This window comes from Heptranchias perlo, chromosome 1, assembly GCF_035084215.1.
Source record: "Heptranchias perlo isolate sHepPer1 chromosome 1, sHepPer1.hap1, whole genome shotgun sequence".
Lineage (NCBI taxonomy): Eukaryota > Metazoa > Chordata > Chondrichthyes > Hexanchiformes > Hexanchidae > Heptranchias > Heptranchias perlo.
Genome location: NC_090325.1, coordinates 101,629,808 through 101,648,943, shown reverse-complemented (window position 1 = coordinate 101,648,943; position 19,136 = coordinate 101,629,808). Strand labels below are relative to the sequence as shown.

General features: G+C 44.2%; 1 protein-coding gene across 4 annotated transcripts in view; it reads left to right on the top strand.

Annotated features, from left to right (window-relative positions):
* tbc1d19 (TBC1 domain family, member 19) overlaps positions 1-19,136 on the top strand; it is a 132,804-nt gene that overhangs the window by 33,288 nt on the left and 80,380 nt on the right. For all 4 annotated transcript variants that reach the window (XR_010963675.1, XM_067989068.1, XM_067989055.1 and 1 more), the window contains 3 exons: positions 4,644-4,754; positions 12,151-12,223; positions 16,319-16,357. Coding sequence is in view for 3 of the 4 variants with exons in the window: in XM_067989068.1 (XP_067845169.1) it covers positions 4,644-4,754; positions 12,151-12,223; positions 16,319-16,357 (223 nt within the window). In the remaining variant the exon portion in view is untranslated. The remainder of the gene's footprint in view (positions 1-4,643; positions 4,755-12,150; positions 12,224-16,318; positions 16,358-19,136) is intronic.

The following is a 19,136-nucleotide window of genomic DNA, read 5'->3' as shown; positions in this document are numbered from 1 at the left end:
CTTAGTTATCAGGATAGAGATTTTGTTATTTGCTTAGATTTTGTTATTTGCTTTTTGATATTTCTTTGTTAAATTGTTAACCAACTGGTAGTGAATAATAGAAAACACTCATATATGTAATACTCTGGGGCTGAAAATCTGCAACACTTCCAGTGTAGTCCAGCAGGAGTACGATGGAAGGGTTGGGAATTCCACTCGGCCTTCCCGTCAGTTTCTGTGGGGCGTTGTTTGGCACAGAATCTTCATCCAAACCCAATGTGCTTCCCCCACACCAGACAGGGTACGGCTGGGGGGAGGAAACTCCCAGTTTGGGCATTTCCCTGTCCTTGGTCTGGTAGAACAGCAACAACTGGTACCAACCAGTGAGAGGAGGCATACTGACTGCTGCAGGGGTGCAGGTTAGCTTCCTGGGGATCCAGGTCTGGTTTGTGACCTGGATACCCAAAGACATTTTTTTCCAACAGTTTTTTTTTTAGCTCCCTTATAAAGGGGGCAAATGTACACCCCTTGTGGATTGTGCTTAGAGGGCTCCCAGCACACTTGCCCCCCAACCCCTTGAAGTGGCAGCAGCCCCAGTCAGGTGGGCATCCAATATTAAAAGGCGCCCTCTTTCCAACCCCACATACTCTGGCAGGATTAGGAAAGGAGATCACTGGCAGGTGCAAGATGTCAGCCATACAAATTTGTGACCCTTCTTACTTTGCATATACTCTGTAAAAATTGTTTGAAAGTGCTATTTATATTTCTGTGCTTCCAGACAAACCTTTCTCAATTTAAATATACTAGCAGATCTGCCATGGCATTGCTCATGGTGACTAGGTGATTAAGCTGTAGAAAGGTGGGGGGAGATTCTGGGGTGCGGAAGTGGGGGAGCAGTGCACGTTTCCGGTAAAAGAATTTGTAAAGTAATTTGTAAGAGATCTCCTAAAAAGACAGTGAAGTAAGTGTTTTTTGATTGCTTCCTGGAAAATAAATAGTATTTTCCTACCACCCCATCTCCAACCTTTCGTTCCTCTCCAAAGTCCTTGAACGTGTTGTCGCCTCCCAAATCCATGTCCACCTTTCCCGCAACTCCATGTTTGAATCCCTCTAATCAGGGTTCCACCCTTGCCATAGTACCAAAATGGCCCTTGTCAAAGTCACAAATGACATTGTATGTAACTGTGACCGTGGTAAACTATCCCTCCTCATCCTTCTTGACCTGTCTGTAGCCTTTGACACGGTTGATCACACCTTTCTCCTCCAAAGCCTTTCCTCCGTCATCCAGCTGGGTGGGACTGCGCTCGCCTGATTCCATTCTTGTCTATCCAGTTGTAGCCAGAGAATCATCTGCAATGGCTTCTTCTCCCGCTCCCACACCGTTAACTCTGGAGTCCCCCAAGGATCTATCCTTGGCCCCTCCCCTGTTTCTTATCTACATTCTGCCCCTCGGTGACATCATCCAAAAACACAACATCAGATTCCACATGTACGCTGATGACACCCAGTTCTACCTCACCACCACCTCTCTCGACCCTTCCACTGTCTCATTTGTCACATTGCTTGTCTGACATCTAGTGCTGGATGAGCAAAAATTTTCTCCAACTGAATATTGGGAAGTCCAAAGCCATTGTCTTTGGTCCTCGCCGCAAACTCCGTTCCCTAGGCATCAACTCCATCCCTCTCCCTGGCCACTGTCTGAGGCTGAATTAGACCGTTTGCGACCTTGGTGTCCTATTTGACCCCGAGATGAGCTTCCAACCACATATCTGCTCCATCACCAAGACCGCCTACTTCCACCTCCGTAACATCGCCTGTCTCTGCCCCTGCCTCAGCTCATCTGCTGCTGAAACCCTCATCCATGCCTTTGTTACCTCTAGTCTTGACTATTCCAATGTTCTCCTGGCTGGCTTCCCATCTTCCACCCTTCATAAACCTGAGCTCATCCAAAACTCTGCTGCCCATATCCTAACTCGCACCAAGTCCCGTTTTCCCATCACCCCTGTGCTCGCTGATCTACATTGGCTCCCGGTCCGGGAATGCCTTGATTTTAAAATTCTCATCCATGTTTTCAAAACCCTCCATGGTCTTGCCCCGCCCTATCTATGTAACCTCCTCCAGCTCTACAACCGTCTGAGATCTCTGCGCTCCTTCAGTTCTTGCCTCTTATGCACCCCCGATTTTAATCATTCCACCATTGCTGGCCATGCCTTCAGCTGCCTAGGCCCTAAGCTCTGGAATTCCCCCCCTAAATCTCTCCGCTTCTCTACCTCTCTCAGAGGCAGTAGTGGAGGCGGGTACAATTTTGTCTTTTAAAAAGCATTTGGACAGTTACATGGGTAAGATGGGTATAGAGGGATATGGGCCAAGTGCAGGCAATTGGGACTAGCTTAGTGGTATAAACTGGGCGACATGGACATGTTGGGCCGAAGGGCCTGTTTCCATGTTGTAACTTCTATGATTCTATGATTCTCCTTTAAGACTCCCCTTAAAACCTACCTCTTCGACCAAGCTTTTGGTCACCTGTCTATTCTCTCCAAATGTGGCTTGGTGTCATATTTTGTTTGATAATCGCTCCTGTGAAGTGCCTTGGGACGTTTTACTACCAACTCCATCCCTATATAAATATAAGGTCCTATATAAATGCAAGTTGTTGATACCAACTAGATAAATAAATGTGTTCCTTTGCATAAATAAATAAACTTCTGCACATAATAAGGAGAATCAGCTTTTGCATCTTTACCATCCACCTGTTTAGCATGTGGCTTTTTATAGCAAAGACCAAGATAAATGTAAAACATTAGTTTACACTTTTTAAAGAAGGAAAGATGTAAATATCTCTGCAACAATATTTAGTGAATCTTTCTATAAGCCATCTTAACTTGAAGATTCCTATTCAGGAACTCCCTCTAAACTTGAATAATTGTAGATAGTGGGGCAATTTTTGTGTTACACGTTAATCGGGCGGGCAATTGGGGCATATATGACAGCCGTTCAGAGGAGTTATTGTGGGACCGAATTGAATTTAGTCCTGGGTTATCATGATAAAGCAGTCGGCGAGCTATCAGCACGAAATGTGCTTTCCAGTAGGCAGCTCGCTAATGTGGAGGTGGGAAATCAGGCAGGGTAGTCGCTTGTGAAGGACCTTCAGTAGCATTTTAATGGAGGTATGTTTAGTGTCAGGAATACAAAGAAGCAGAACTTTGGAGCAGCAAGCAAAGTGAACCAAATCTACAGCTGCAAATACATAACATTCAAAGCCTTTTAAGGTGTAAAACCCACAAGCGACTGTCATAAAAATGTCTCCAAAAGCTCCATCCAGCTTTCCCCAACAACATAGGAGGAGGAGGAACATAGGAGCATAGGAACAGGAGTAGGCCATTCAGCCCCTCGTGCCTGCTCCTCCATTTGATAAGATCATGGCTGATCTGTGATCTAACTCCATATACCTGCCTTTGGCCCATATCCCTTAATACCTTTGGTTGCCAAAAAGCTATTTATCTCAGATTTAAATTTAGCAATTGAGCTAGTATCAATTGCCGTTTGCGGAAGAGAGTTCCAAACTTCTACCACCCTTTGTGTGTAGAAATGTTTTCTAATCTCGCTCCTGAAAGGTCTGGCTCTAATTTTTAGACTGTGCCCCCTACTCCTAAAATCCCCAACCAGCGGAAATAGTTTCTCTCCATCCACCCTATCTGTTTCCCTTAATATCTTCTAAACTTCGATCAGATCACCCCTTAACCTTCGAAACTCCAGAGAATACAACCCCAATTTGTGTAATCTCTCCTCGTAACTTAACCCTTGAAGTCCGGGTATCATTCTAGTAAACCTACGCTGCACTCCCTCCAAGGCCAATATGTCCTTCCGAAGGTGCGGCGCCCAGAACTGCTCACAGTACTCCAGGTGCAGTCTAACCAGGATTTTGTATAGTTGCAGCATAACTTCTGCCCCCTTGTACTCCAGTCCTCTAGATATAAAGGCCAACATTCCATTAGCCTTCTTGATTATTTTCTGCACCTGTTCAAAGCCAAGGATCTTTTGAATCGTTGCTGGAAATGGCTGCTTCCCGACTTGTACCACCCATGGTATGATGGGTGGAAGCAGGAACTGGCAATAGACAGGTGAGCAGGGACGAAATGGTGCCAAGGTCTGAACTGCTTCATTTGACCCACGATTTGTGTACAAGTATGAGGCACCCAGCTATTTCCAACGGGACCTTCAGCTGGCTGGATGCAGTTCTGCCTGAAAATCGGGATGGCATCAACGCAGTGGTTAGTGATGCGACTACCCACTGCTTGGTTTTGGTCCTGCTACTTCCCCGTTTTTATGCATAATTGGGGTGGTGGTGACCTGAAAATCACCCCCAGTATGTCCAGCAAAACCAAGGGTATTGCTTATGATTATAGTTACAACATGTGACAATGGTTGGAGGACTGTATAACGTTTGTCTTTATAATTGTATGTCTTCCCTCTGGTCAGCTGGTGGAACTAGAAGTCGTATAGGGTGTGGATAAGTGCAGCGGTTATTCGATCAAACTCCCACTTCAGTGAGGAAGCTTGCAGCAAGAAGCAGTTATTGGAAGAAAATAAATGCAAGGGTAGAAAAATGTACATATTAAAAAAAGCTGTAATTTTTTAATCTTAATTTATTATTGGATTTTCAGGTACTGATTAATCTTCGTAATCCAAATTATGACAGTGGTGATCCTACTAGTCTGCGCAGTAGCTGGGGTTTAATCAGCATTCCCTTGCCAGTAAAAGACCTTTCAGAGCTGGTAAGTGCCATTCGACTTAGAAGTTAAACATCTTGGTGAATGAGTAAGCAGTTTCTGCTTTGTCATTACAAAATGAAAAGTTGGAAAATATTCTTCCACCAATGAATGGGCCACTATTCAGATGATGAAAGCGAATAATGCCATTATGTTGAGAATTTTCGAAATATGTCGTGATCTTTCACACTCTTCCTAGAAAACTTTCCAACTCCCAGCCTCTCCCAGCCTTTTACTTCTTTTGAGCTTTGCCCTTTTATGGTCACCTGGCTAGGGAAAGTCTCCACCCACTCCATTCTGGGCGGAATCGGCCGAACCAGCACAAAAGATCTGAGAATTTTAAACTTAAGTGAGTTATGCTCAAAACCACTTGCATTCATGTTTTCCGTGATCTTTTACGCTGGTTCAAGATTCAATTTGCCCGGATCAGACCCCACCCACAAAACTGGCCATACCCCCAGTTGAAATTGCGAGATACCTCCAACTGCGCTGGTTCGGGAAGGCTCTTGAAATTGCGCTCATTTTCTTAGGCGCACAGGCACTAGTAAGCACATTTTAAATGTTTTCTCACGTCAAAAAATATTTAATTTACTAAGAAACTGACTAGTGTACACCAATGAAACTATGAAATGATTCAGTATCGTTTTTTTTAAGTCATTTTCAGTGATTTTAAATCAGGTTAATCAAATGGAGGACTGGACACCCTTATTAAAAATGCTTTTTTTTGCTGATAAACCCATTTTCAGCTGTATTAATAAAACTGCACCATGTTTCCACTATTAAATACATTAAGGAATACATTTTGATGGAAAGAAGGAAAAAAAAGCTTTTTTTTATTTGTTCATGGGATGTGGGCATCGCTGGCAAGGCCAGCATTTATTGCCCATCCCTAATTGCCCTTGAGAAGATGGTGGTGAGCCGCCTTCTTGAACCGCTGCAGTCCGTGTGGTGAAGGTTCTCCCACAGTGCTGTTAGGTAGGGAGTTCCATGATTTTGACCCAGTGACAACAAAGGAATGGCGATATATTTCCAAGTCAGGATGGTGCGTGACTTGGAGGGGAATGTGCAGGTGGTGATGTTCCCATGTGCCTGCTGCCCTTGTCCTTCTAGGTGGTAGAGGTCGCAGGTTTTGGAGGTGCTGTCGACGAAGCCTTGGCGAGTTGTTGCAGTGCATCCTGTGGATGGTACACACAGCAGCCACGGTGCTTCTTGAGTGTTGTTGGAGCTGCACTCATCCAGGCAAGTGGACAGTATTCCATCACACTCCTGACTTGCACCTTGTAGATGGTGGAAAGGCTTTGGGGAGTCAGGTGAGTCACTCGCCGCGGAATATCCAGCCTCTGACCTGCTCTTGTAGCCACAGTATTTACAACTGCAGTAAGACATCCCTGTTCCTGTACTGAAATCCTCTTGCAATGAACGCCAACATAACATTCGCCTTCCTAACTGCTTGTGGCACCTGAATGCTTGCTTTCAGCGACTGGCGTACAAGGACACCCAGGTCTCGTTGCACCTCCCCTTTTCCCAATCTATCACCATTCAGCTAATAATCTGTCTTTCTGTTTTTACAACCAAAGTGGATAACCTCATATTTATCCACATTATACTGCATCTGCCATGTTCTTGCCCACTCACCCAACTTGTCTAAATCACATTGGAGCCTCTTTGCATCCTCCTCACAGCTCACATTCCACCCCAGCTTTGTGTCATCTGCAAACTTGGAAATGTTACATTCCAAATCATTGATATATATTGTGAATAGCTGGGGCCCAAGCACTGATCCCTGTGGTACCCCACTAGTCACTGCCTGCCACCCGGAAAAAGACCTGTTTATTCCTACTCTCTGTTTCCTGTCTGTCAACCAATTCTCAATCCATGTCAGTATATTCCCCCCAATCCCATGTGCTTTAATTTTGCACACTAACCTCTTGTGTGGGACCTTATCAAAAGCATTCTGAAAATCCAAGTACACCACATCCACTGGTTCTCCCCTATCGATTTTACTAGTTACCTCCTCAAAAAACTCCAGTAAATTTGTTAAGCATGATTTCCCTTTCATAAACCCATGCTGACTTTCTCCAATCCCGTTAATGCCTTCCAAGTGTTCTGTTATCACATCCTTTATAATAGACTCTAGCATTTTCCCCACTACTGATGTTAGGCTAACTGGTCTGTAATTCCCTGTTTTTTTCTCTCCCTCCTTTTTTAAATAGTGGGGTTATATTTGCCACCCTCCAATCACTCCGTGCCCGCATGCAGCAAGACCTGGACAACACCCTGACTTGGGCTGATAAGTGGCAAGTAACATTTACATATGACAAGTGCCAGGCAATGCCCATCTCCAACAAGAAAAAGTCTAACCACCTCCCCATGACATTCAACGGCCTTACCATCGCCGAACCCCCGACCATCAACATCCTGGGGGTCACCATTGACCAGAAACTTAACTGGACCAGACACATAAATACTGTGGTTACAAGAGCTGATCAGAGGCTGGGTATTCTGCAGCGAGTGACTCACCTCCAGACTCCCCAAAGCCTTTCCACCATCTACAAGGCATAAGTCAGGAGTGTGATGGAATACTGTCCACTTGTGTGCAAAATGGCTACTACGTTCACCAAGATAACATTTCAGTAATTAATTCTATATGAAATGCTTTGGGATGTTCAGAGAGATGTGGTAAGACATTATAAATGCTTTTTTCTCCTTTCTCTGTTATGTTCTGCCCCATCATGAACATATGTGTTCTCCATTTCTGTCTGCCTGCCTCTTTCTCTCTCTCTTTTTTGACAGCCTTCTTTTCTATATTGACTTTTTCACTCTTCTCTAACCCCCTCCCCCAAGCAGCCAACACAGAGACATGGGGCTCGATTTTGGGATCGTGTTTCCGGCGGGTTCCCAGCGGGGTGGCCCCGAAAATCCCGATATCCGGTCACGTGACCGGATCGCGACGAAATCCCGGCCACTTCCGGGTACCGCACTGACGTGCGGGGCTGCGCGCGCAAGCCCCGCTGGTGGGAATCCCGCAGGCAATTAAAGCCAGCGGGGTTCCACTTGAGAGTACTTACCTTGCTCGTTGTGGTCAGTTAATGAGCTGAAGCAGCTGTCAAAAGAGGAAGTGTGGGATTTTCGGTTCAAGGCAGTGAGTTTCCCACACTGGCGTGTTGCAGCCAGCAGCCTGTGGCAGGTGCCAAGGTGCGCTCCACGGGGGAGAGCCCTCACCCACGCAGGAGGCCACCGCGTCACATAGGGCAACCTCTGCCCTCCACCACCCCCCGCCAAGCCAGAGGACAGACCGACACGAAACCGCAGCCCCAGTCCGAGGAACCACCCACCTACCCTGCACAACCCCTCAGACCAACACCTGCCAGATGGGTGGTGTGTGGACACCCTCGGAGGACGAAGAGCATGACTAGCCCCAGCAGCCTCGCAGTCCACGCCGTCCGCCGCAGAGACGTGGATCCCCCCAACACGGTGTTGTTGCACGCCCACCTGCACAGCAGGAGGGAGGGCTACCGCAGAGAGAGACGCATCGCAGAGGGCACGACCCTCGCCACAGGGTCCACAGACCGAGGCGCAGCTCCCCGGACCTCTCCGAGCAGCAGTGCACAGGGAGGCGCAGATTCGCTCGACATGTAGTCGTGGAGATCTGCAGCCTCTTTCATGCCGAGCTGCTCCTGGCTGGCCCCAGCACCAACTGCTTACCTGTCGCTGTCAAAGTCACCACTGCCCTCCACACCTTCTCCTCCGCATCCTTCCAGGGTGCAGCCGATGTCTCTCAGTCGTCTGCGCGGACGAGCCCTGCAAATACACCTGCACCTACTCTGCAGTAACACGATGGGTGGCATCAGTGGTGGGTCCTCATAGTGATACCCAGGAGCGGGCATTATTGGACACAACGGACAGGATTCGCGGAGACATGGCAGTGGTGGTGTCAATATAATGTGTGCTGTTTGTTGCTCTGAAATTCAATATAGGTAACACCCATGACAAACCCTCAGACACCCTTGTGCACCCCCTTCATGCTGACGAGACGTTTGCCTTACGCTGCCTACTGCACATATGTGATGCATGCCCTGTGGCTGCAGCACAGGTGGTGGCAGGTTGAGTGAGGCTGGCCGTGAGGGAGATGCACGGGAGGGTGAGTATGGGATGGAGCAATGAGATTGTATGAGGATTGGGTTGCGTGTTAGTGGCAGGATGAGTACTGGCGAGGTGAGTAGGTGGAGGTAAGATGAGGATGGGGTTTGAGTGGGTATGAAGGGTGATGTGACAGAATAGTGTTGGCGGTGCCGAAGGAGATGTGGGGTGGGGGCAGTGTTGTGGCAGACGGAGTGTAGGGGAAAGACTTCATGTTCTCACTGCGGCTGACCTACTGCGGTCATTGCAGCGCCTCCTGCACTGTATGCAGGTGGGCCATATGTTGGTGGCGCAGGTGACCCCCTCTGCCACCTCGAGCCAGGCCTTCTTGGTGGCAGAGGCAGGCCGCTTCCTCCCGCCCGCCGGGTGGAAGATCTGTGTCCTCCCCCTCCTCCTCACCCCATCTGATGATACCTGGGGTGAGGCATCATTAAACTGGGAGCAGCCTTCCCTCTGGGCTGCTCCATGCTGCAATTTGTTCCATTGGTTGCAGCATCTGTCAGTGGAGGACTGCCCCTTTAACTAGAGAGCCTCCAGCTGACAGATCGTACTGCGCATGCGCAGCCCGACCGACGTGCAGGCCAGCGCCGTGGACCCCGGAGGAGCAGGTAATTGATTCCTATTAGTGGGTTGCCTGCTACGATCGCGTGGGCAACCCACTAATTTCGCCGAGGGTGTTGACCACGCTCCCGGAGGACCACCCGCTGGGAACCCGCAGGCCTGCTAAATTCGAGCCCAAGATGCGCATTGTTTCAATTCTTGGTAGCCTCTTGGTAGCCATCTCTTCCTGTGTTGTTACCCAACATATGTTGTACTGGTATGCACGTTGTTCCCAGCAAACCTGTCTAGGGCCCAAATGCACTTAAAGCTTATACGCTGAATTTTGTGGTACTTATTTTGGGAATATTTTTGTATTGTACTTCAGCTGTGCACAAGCAGCCTGATCTTTTTATATTTCTTTAACTGTTTTTGTGGTAGTGCATTGAATAGTCCCAGTGAGATGGTTTTCAAAAAACCTGTTGTTGAACTTGATTTATTGGACTACTCTGCCGTTAGATTTTTGCATAATACTATTAAATAAGCAGTTTTCTTTCATGGCATTTTAATTAAATCCATAACAAAAAAGTGATTAAGGAGAAAGGTAAAACACTAAAGGAGTAATTAAAGACAAAAATGACTCAGCGCTCAATTATTGTAGTACAACGAATATTCTAGATTCTATCCTACGTCAAGTCCCGCTCACCGCCATCACCTCTCTCCTCGCTGATCTACATCGCCTTCTGGTCCCCCAACGCCTCCAATTTAAAATTTTAATTCTTGCGTTTAAATCCCTTCATGGCCTCATCCCTCGCCCCTCCCTATCTAAGTAGCGCCCTGCAACTCTCTGCATTCTCTAGAACTCTGCATTCGACTGATTCTGGCCTTTTCTCCCCGCTATTGGCCGCTGTGCCTTTAGCTATCTAGGCCACAAGCTCTGGAATTCCCTCCATAAATTTCTCTGCCTCTCCATTTCTCTCTCCTCCTTTAAGACTCTTCTTAAAACCCACCTCTTTGACCAAGCTTTTAGTCATCCCTCGTACTATTTCCTTATTTGACTTGTCCATTTTTGTCTTGGGACATTTCTCTAAACTAAAGACACTAAATGAATGCAAATTATTGTTGAAATCTGGGTCCAAATGGCATATTTCCAGGGTGCTAATACAGGAAATTTGTTGGGGACTGGGTGTAGTCATGAAAGTATCATTTGGTACTAGAGAGCTCCCATGGGATTGGAAGCAAGCAGACATAGGTTCTATATTTTTTAAAAAGGACAAATCTGATTCGGACAACTGGAAACCCATTAGCCTACTATCGATAGTGAGTAAGATAATGGAAACCATTCTAAGATGTGAGTTGGAGGAATGCCTATACCTACACATTTATGTATATATATCAACAGCATGGATTTTAAAAAAGGGAAAGTCCTGCTTGACAAAATTCCTTTAAAAGTGAATAGTGGAACTCCGTGATATGATTTATTGAACTTTTTCGAAAGTCTTTGACAAAGCTCCACAGTAGAAATGACTAATAAAACTAAAAACCATGGAATGCAAGGTAGGATAGGTCTAGATAAGCAATAAGAAATGGGGATTACTTGTGCAGGGTATCATGTTGGACTGGGGTAAGATATTGAGTGGAATATCACACGTATCACTGCACCCTTTTCATATCTACATAAGTGAACTTGACACCAAAACCAATTGTAAGTTTATTACATTTGCAGCCAGCACTAAAATAGGGTGTGAAGTAGGGATGGATGATGCAGCTAGTGATTTACGGAGTGATTTAGACCAGTTATATATTTGGGCAGGCAAATGGCAAACCAATTCAATATTGGCAAGTGAAATTTAATACTGACAAATGTAGAATATTTCCTATTTGGGTGAAAAAATTAGTGACCTAAGGATACAACGGAGGGAGTAGAATTAGCACAGGGAGAGTTAGAAAGGGACCTGGGATTAAAAGCAGACTTTGGGAAAGATGTTGAGAAGAAATGGCAGAGTGGATGAGGGAAATTCATTTTTTTTGTTTAAATTCTATTCTATTAAAGTAAAATAATGTTACTTTTAGACAATTAGATTTTACAACATCAAGATTGATAGTTACCATAAGTAATGGCCCTTCTTACTCTTAATTTGTTTAGACTTCCTGGTGGAATTATTATTTGTTAAATGTATATATCTTTTTTGTTATTCAATCAGTTTTCTAATTATTTTAACAATGAATTTGTTTTGGATTTGTCACCTAGGGTTTTACCGTGTTTTGGTTTGATGGTACTTTTCTCTGGTGTATCTCTCGTGTATCCTGATTATCTTGGTCTTTCCTTTTGTGCATCATTTCCCAGCATGAGACTAGCCAGACAACCTGTTCCTAGGACTCTCCCAATGCTGCTCTTGAATTGGCTACGGTAGAGCGAGCAAGATCAGGCTGAGCTAACTTAGCATCTTATTCCTCCACCTATTCTTCTATCAACTGGCTTTTGCTTGGATGTTCTCTTAGCTTGTCTGAAGTCAGGAACTTGCTGTTTGTGGAGTTCTGGAACAGAACTGTGGCCTACCACTCAGTGATGCAGTATGTTGGAGTACAAAAACATTGTGGTGTCTTAAGTTTGCTTCATAATGCACTTGATGCTATTATGTTCTGAAATCCTTTTTATAGAAATAAAATCTACTTCAACATGTACAAGCTTGTTGAATAAATTTTCCCTTTTTATTCTGCAAAGAGGGAACTATTTACTGAACTAGGTTTAAACTACGAACAGCTTGGTATCGATGACTCGATGCAGATCCCTATTGGTGAGTACCTGTAATTGTTAAATGTTTTAGAGCATTAAGGAATGTTTCATATTTGGGGCTCTTTTTTCAGAAGAAATTATAGATGGGATAACTGATCATTCAAACCACTCACCGGCCTTATTTCTCCCCCCCCCCTCCCCCCTTTAATACATATTCTGTGGCTAAAATCACTAAGCAGCTTTATTTGCATAGTCAAGATTGGGAACTCATTTTGTGGGGAATCCTAGGTACAAAGCCACGTCCTAATAATTTGTGGAATGGTGTTTTGGAGCACCATTGGCACCATTCCATAAACAGAAAAATACATTTTAAATGGGGTAGGATTTTACAAAGATTTGTATATGCCTGTTACCAACTGATTTCTATCATCTTCCCTTCTAGGTTTTGGGGGTAATTTTCTAAAATGTGGCTCATAGTTTAAAGCCTCACTGGTAGCAAACGCAGTAGCAGAGAGTGCTACAACATTGTAGCCCTGATTACATGATTGGCACTCGCCGCTACTGAGGCTCTGTGCAAAATTACGCTCTTTTTATTATTTACTTTGTCATATTGTCACAGTATTCTGGTGTTTTACCTCGTGCAGTAACAAGTTTTATTTTTTCTATGTTAAGGATAGAGATCTGTTGATTATTTTTGACTTTGTTGGAATTATAATATTTGTTTCAGTGGAGCATTGTTTAGGTTAAATGAGACCAAGTCTTACCACAAACTTTAAAAAAAAGTCCTTTTACTTCAAATATGCAAGTGCTATTTGTTTCTTGCAGCAATTATGGTTTTATAAAAGTAGGCATAGAGGAAATGATAAATTTGTACAAAATATTGATTAGGGCACAGCTAGAGTAATGTGTGCAGTTTTGGGTACCCCATTTTAGAGAAGGCATTATTGCCATAAGGTGCGTACAGCAATGATTCAGTAAAATAATGCCAGGAATGGGAAACTATAGTTATGAGGAAGGACTTGAGATACTGGGGCCATTTCCATTGGAGGACAGAGATTTAATACAGGTTTTTTTTAATAAATAAACTGTTTTGATAGAGTGAATAGGGAAAAACTATTTTCTTTAGTTGGGGAGTCAGTGATGAGGGGCCATCAATTTTAAATTATCACTAAGAGACTGAGGAACAGCATTAGGAGAAACTCCTTTACCTAAGTTTTTGGAGCATGGCATGCTTTAGAGACCAGAGCAGTGGGATCAATTTTGGATTGTATTAGCAAAGAACGTAGACACGGGCTGAATGGCCTCCTTATGTGGGGAAGTGGAAGGAAGAATGGGGGGGTGGTGGAGTAGCTGCACTAATTAGAGATAACATAATGGCAGTAGAAAAAAGGGACATAACTAGCAGAAGGATAGAAACAGAATCCATATGGATTGAAATAAAAGAGAAGGGATCGATCACGTTAATAGGGATATACTACAGACCAACTAATAGTGGAAAGGAGGTGGTGGAAGAAATACGTAAGCAAATATGTGAAATGAATAAAGGATATAGAGTAATAATCATGGGAGATTTTAACCATTCTCACATAAACTGGCAAACAGAGGTAGGTAAAGGGGTACAGGTAATGGAATTTTTACGATGTGTGCAGGACCTCTTTCTTACTCAGTATGTGAGAAGCCCAACAAGAGAGTAAGCACTGCTAGATCTAGTAATGGGAAATGAACCAGAACAGATAAGAGGAGTAAGTGTAGGGGAACATCTAGGCAATAGTGATAACAACATAATAAGGTTTAAGTTAAAGATTGAGAAGGACATAAATAAGACAAAGACCAAAGTAAGAAATTGGAAAAAAGCTGATTTTTAAGGGGATGAGAATGGAACTAGGGAAAATAAACTGGAAAAATTTACTGACAAAGAAAGAACTAGAACAGCAGTGGGAAACATTTAAAACTGTGATCAATAGAGGCCAGGAGAAATATAGCCCACCTAAAAGCAAGAACAAACTAGCCAGTCATGATGCACCATGGATGAATAAAGAAATAAGTGCAAAATTGAAACTAAAGAAAAAGGCATACTCTAAGTGCATAAACAACAAAGGAGAGGATGACAAAAGGGAATACGAAAAGGTTAGGAAGGAAGTTGTGAAAGAAAACAATTAGGAAGGCAAAGAGAAACTCCTGAATTAAATTATCAAGGAATATAAAAAGAAATAGTAAAGTATTCTACAGACACATAAATAACAAAAGAAAAATCGGGATCGGTTCTGGGACCACCAAGGGATACACACAATAAATTCACTAGTAATGACAGTGAAATGGTAGGAATATTAAATAATTACTTTTCCTCAGTATTTACCAGGGGGACTAACATGGTGGACATGACATTAGAAGAAGAGATCAAAAAAGATAGGGAATAGTGCCAGAGGACTGGCGGACAGCTAATGTGATTCCATATTTAAAAAGGGAGATAGAACCAGTCCAGGGAACTAATGACCAATTAGCTTAAGGTCAGTGATAGGAAAGATAATGGAATCCTTACTTAAAGATGTAATAGAAAAATATCTAGAAACCAAAAATATAATAAAGAATAGTCAGCGTGGATTCCAAAAGGGAAGGCTATGCTTGACGAACCTTATTAAATTCTTTAAAGAAGTAACAGAAAAGGGTAGACAAGGGTATTGTAGGAGATGTAATATATTTGGATTTTCAAAAGGCCTTCGATAAGATAATGCATAGTTGACTCATGACTAAGGTCAGAGCATGTGGAGTCAGGGGATAAGTAGCAGAATGGATAGCAAGTTGGCTACAAAACAGAAAACAGAGAGTAAGGGTCAAAGGTGGTTACTCAGACTGGCAAAAGGTGGGAAGTGGTGTTCCACAAGGATCGGTTCTGGGACCACTATTGTTCACCATTTACATTAATGATTTGGAATCGGAAGTACAGTTTCAAAATTTGCAGACGACATCAAATTGGTGGGTATAGCTAATATCGAGGAGGACTGCAACAAAGTACAGGAAGACATTAATAAACTTATAGAATGGGCATATAATTGGCAAATGAATTTCAATATTGATAAGAGTGAGGTATTACATTTTGGTAGGAAGAGTAAAGGGGCCACGTACTGTGTGAATAATAAGAGTCTAAATAGGGTAGAGGAGCAGAGGGACCTGGGGTTACAGATACACAAATCACTAAAAGTAGCGACGCAGGTTAATAAGGCCATTTTTAAAAAAGCATACCAAGCACTGGGGTTCATTTCGAGAGGGACTGCAGCGGTTCAAGATGGCGGCTCACTACCACCTTCTCAAGGGCAATTAGGAATGGGCAATAAATGCTGGCCTCGCCAGCGACGCCCACATCCCGTGAACGAATAAAAAAAGAAGAAAAGCAGAGACATTACATTAAACTTTTATAGAACCTTGGTTAGACCACACTTGGAGTACTGTGAACAATTCTGGTGTCCATATTATAAAAAGAATATAGAGGCACTGGAGAAGGTGCAAAAAAGATTTACTAGGATGATACCGAAGTGAGAGGTTATACTTATCAGGAAAGATTGAGCAGGCTGGAGCTCTTTTCTTTAGAATAGAGAACACTGAGGCGTGAACTGATAGAGGTCTTTAAGATAATGAAAGGGTTTGGTAGGGTAGACGTAGAAAAGATGTTTCCACTTGCGAGAGAGACCAGAACTATGGGCCATAAGTATAAGATAGTCACTAATAAATCCAATAGGGAATTCAGGAGAAACTTTTTTACCCAGAGAGTGATTAGAATGTGGAACTTGCTACTACAAGGAGTAGTTGAGGCGACTAGCATAGATGCAGTTAAGGGGAAGCTAGATAAACACATGAGGGAGAAAGGAATAGAAGGATATGCTGATAGGGTTAGATGAAGTAGGGAGGAAAGAGGCTCGTGTGGAGCGTAAACATTGGCATGGATCTGTTGGGTCGAATGGTGTGTTTCTGTGCTGTACATTCTATGTAATCTATGTAAACTTCTATGGTTCTAAATACATTAATTTCTGATTTACATATTTGCAAAATGACTCCCGACTTGTAAATATTTGTTAAATGGCCTGAAGGCTTTATGGAAAATGTGAAATTACTTTGTGTTTCTGCCTACTACAATACTGTCATTGAACACTATCTGTTTCAGAACTGTTTGAAAGTGAGTACATACGCCTTGGACAAAAAGGTAAGAACCAACTGGAAACTAATAAGAAGTGCACTATTGACTACATAATGTTTTTTTTACATCATGCCAAGTCCCTCGTGTTAGAAGGGTTTTCAAGAGATGCGAGTAGCTATAGTATATCCCTTGGAGAGAGGTAGTTGCTTATTTGTGCTGATTGGGACTTCTCACACATTTGCACAACACATTTTCATTTCATCAGAAGGTCTGATTAATGTCATCCAAATTTACTTCCATTTGGTGTTTTGGTTGCTATGAGTCCTCGCCTACGGATGCTGCTCCCAGGGAATCAATCTTTGTTTTCCTTAGCTTCTCTTCCATGGCCTAGTTCACTGTTCCTGTGCTTGGGTGACTGTTCCGGCTGTTTATTGCTACCAGGGTTGTTGGGAGATCATTAAATTTTTACACTGTCTTGCTTTTCTATTCCTCTCGTATCCTTCCTTGTTAGCATACTTTTAGTGTCTTATTACTTGTGCATTCTTTGTCAAGTTTTCTTTTCGAAACTCATGCAGCAGTCCAATAGATGTTAAATTGAGAGTCTTCATGGTGGGCCTGTCATGTAAAGTTATGTTGACAAAGGGATCTTGCCCAGGTGGATTGGAATCAAAAGTTGGTAGGTGAGACAGTAATTGAACAATGGGAGGCCTTCAAGGAGGCGATGGTTCGGGTACAGAATAGACACATTCCCACAAGGGGAAAAGGAAGAGCATTCAAAGCTGGAGCACGTTGGATGACTAAAGATATAGAGATTAAAGTGAAACAGAAGAAGGAGGCTTATGACCAATGTAAGGTTCATAATACATTAGACAACCAAGCTGAATACAGAAAGTACAGAGGAGATCTAAAAAAGGAAATAAGAGGGGCAAAGAGAAAGTGTAAGAATAGATTATAGCTAACATAAAAGGGAACCCAAAAGGAGGCTCTGTAAACATCCCCATCCTCAATGATGGCAGAGTCCAGCATGTGAATGCAAAAGACAAGGCTGAAGCGTTCGCAACCACCTTCAGCCAGAAGTGCCGAGTAGATGATCCATTTTGGCCTCCTCCCAATATCCCCACCATCACAGAAGCCAGTCTTCAGCCAATTTGATTCACTCCATGTGATATCAAGAAACAACTGAGTGCACTGGATACAACAAAGGCTATGGGCCCCGACAACATCCCGGCTGTAGTGCTGAAGGCTTGTGCTCCAGAACTGGCCGCGTCTCTAGCCAAACTGTTCCAGTGGAGCTACAACACTGGCATCTGCTCGACAATATGGAAAATTGCCCAGGTATGTCTTGTCCACAAAAAGCAGAACAAATCCAATCCGGCCAATTACCACCCCATCAGCCTACTCTCAATCATCAGCAAAGTGATGGAAGGTGTCGTCGACAGTGCTATCAAGCGGCACTTACTCACCAATAACCTGCTCACCGATGCTCAGTTTGGGTTCCGCCAGGACCACTCGACACCAGACCTCATTACAGCCTTGGTCCAAACATGGACAAAAGAGGTGAATTCCATAGGAGAGGTGAGAGTGACTGCCCTTGACATCAAGGCAGCATTTGACTGAGTGAGGCACCAAGGAGCCCTAGTAAAATTGAAGTCAATGGGAATCAGGGAGAAAACTTTCCAGTGACTGGAGTCATACCTAGCACAAAGGAAGATGGTAGTGGTTGTTGGAGGCCAATCATCTCAGCCCCAGGACATTGCTGCAGGAGTTCCTCAGGGCAGTGTCCTAGGCCCAACCATCTTCAGCTGCTTAAAAATGACTTTCCCTCCATCATAAGATCAGAAATGGGGATGTTCGCTCATGGTTGCACAGTGTTCAGTTCCATTCGCCACCTCTCAGATAATGAAGCAGTCCGTGCCCGCATGCAGCAAGACCGGGACAACATCCAGACTTGGGCTGATAAGTGGCAAGTAACATTCGCATCTGACAAGTGCCAGGCAATAACCATCTCCAACAAGAGAGAGTCTAACCACCTCCCGTTGAGATTCAACGGCATTACCATTGTCGAATCTCCCACCATCAACATCCTGGGGGTCACCATTGACCAGAAACTTAACTGGACCAGCCATATAAATACTGTGGCTACAAGAGCAGGTCAGAGTCTGGGTATTCTGCGGCGAGTGACTCACCTCCTGACTCCCCAAAGCCTTTCCACCATCTACAAGGCAAAAGTCAGGAATTTGTTGGAATACTCTCCACTTGCCTGGATGAGTGTGGCTCCAACAACACTCAAGAAGCTTGACACCATCCAGGACAAAGCAGCCTGCTTGATTGGCACCCCATCCACCACCCTAAACATTCACTCCCTTCACCAACGGTGCACTGTGGCTGTAGTGTGTACCATCCACAGGATGCACGGCAGCAAGGCTTCTTCGTCAGCACCTCCCAAACCTGCGACCTCTACCACCTAGAAGGAGAAGGGCAGCAGGCATATGGGAACAACACCACCTGCACGTTCCCCTCCAAGTCACACACCATCCCGACTTGGAAATATATCATCGTTCCTTAGTCATCGCTGGGTCAAAATTCTCGAACTCCCTACCTAACAGCACTGTGGGAGAACCTTCATCACACAGATCGCAGTGGTTCAAGAAGGTGGCTCACCACCACCTTCTCGAGGGCAATTAGGGATGGGCAATAAATTCTAGCCTTGCCAGCGATGCCCACATCCCATGAACGAATAAAAGAAAAAAGTCTTTTATGAACATATAAATAGTAAAAAGGCAGTCAAAGAAAGGGTGGGGCAGGTTAGGGACAAAAATGATCTCATGGCGCCAAAGGGTATGAC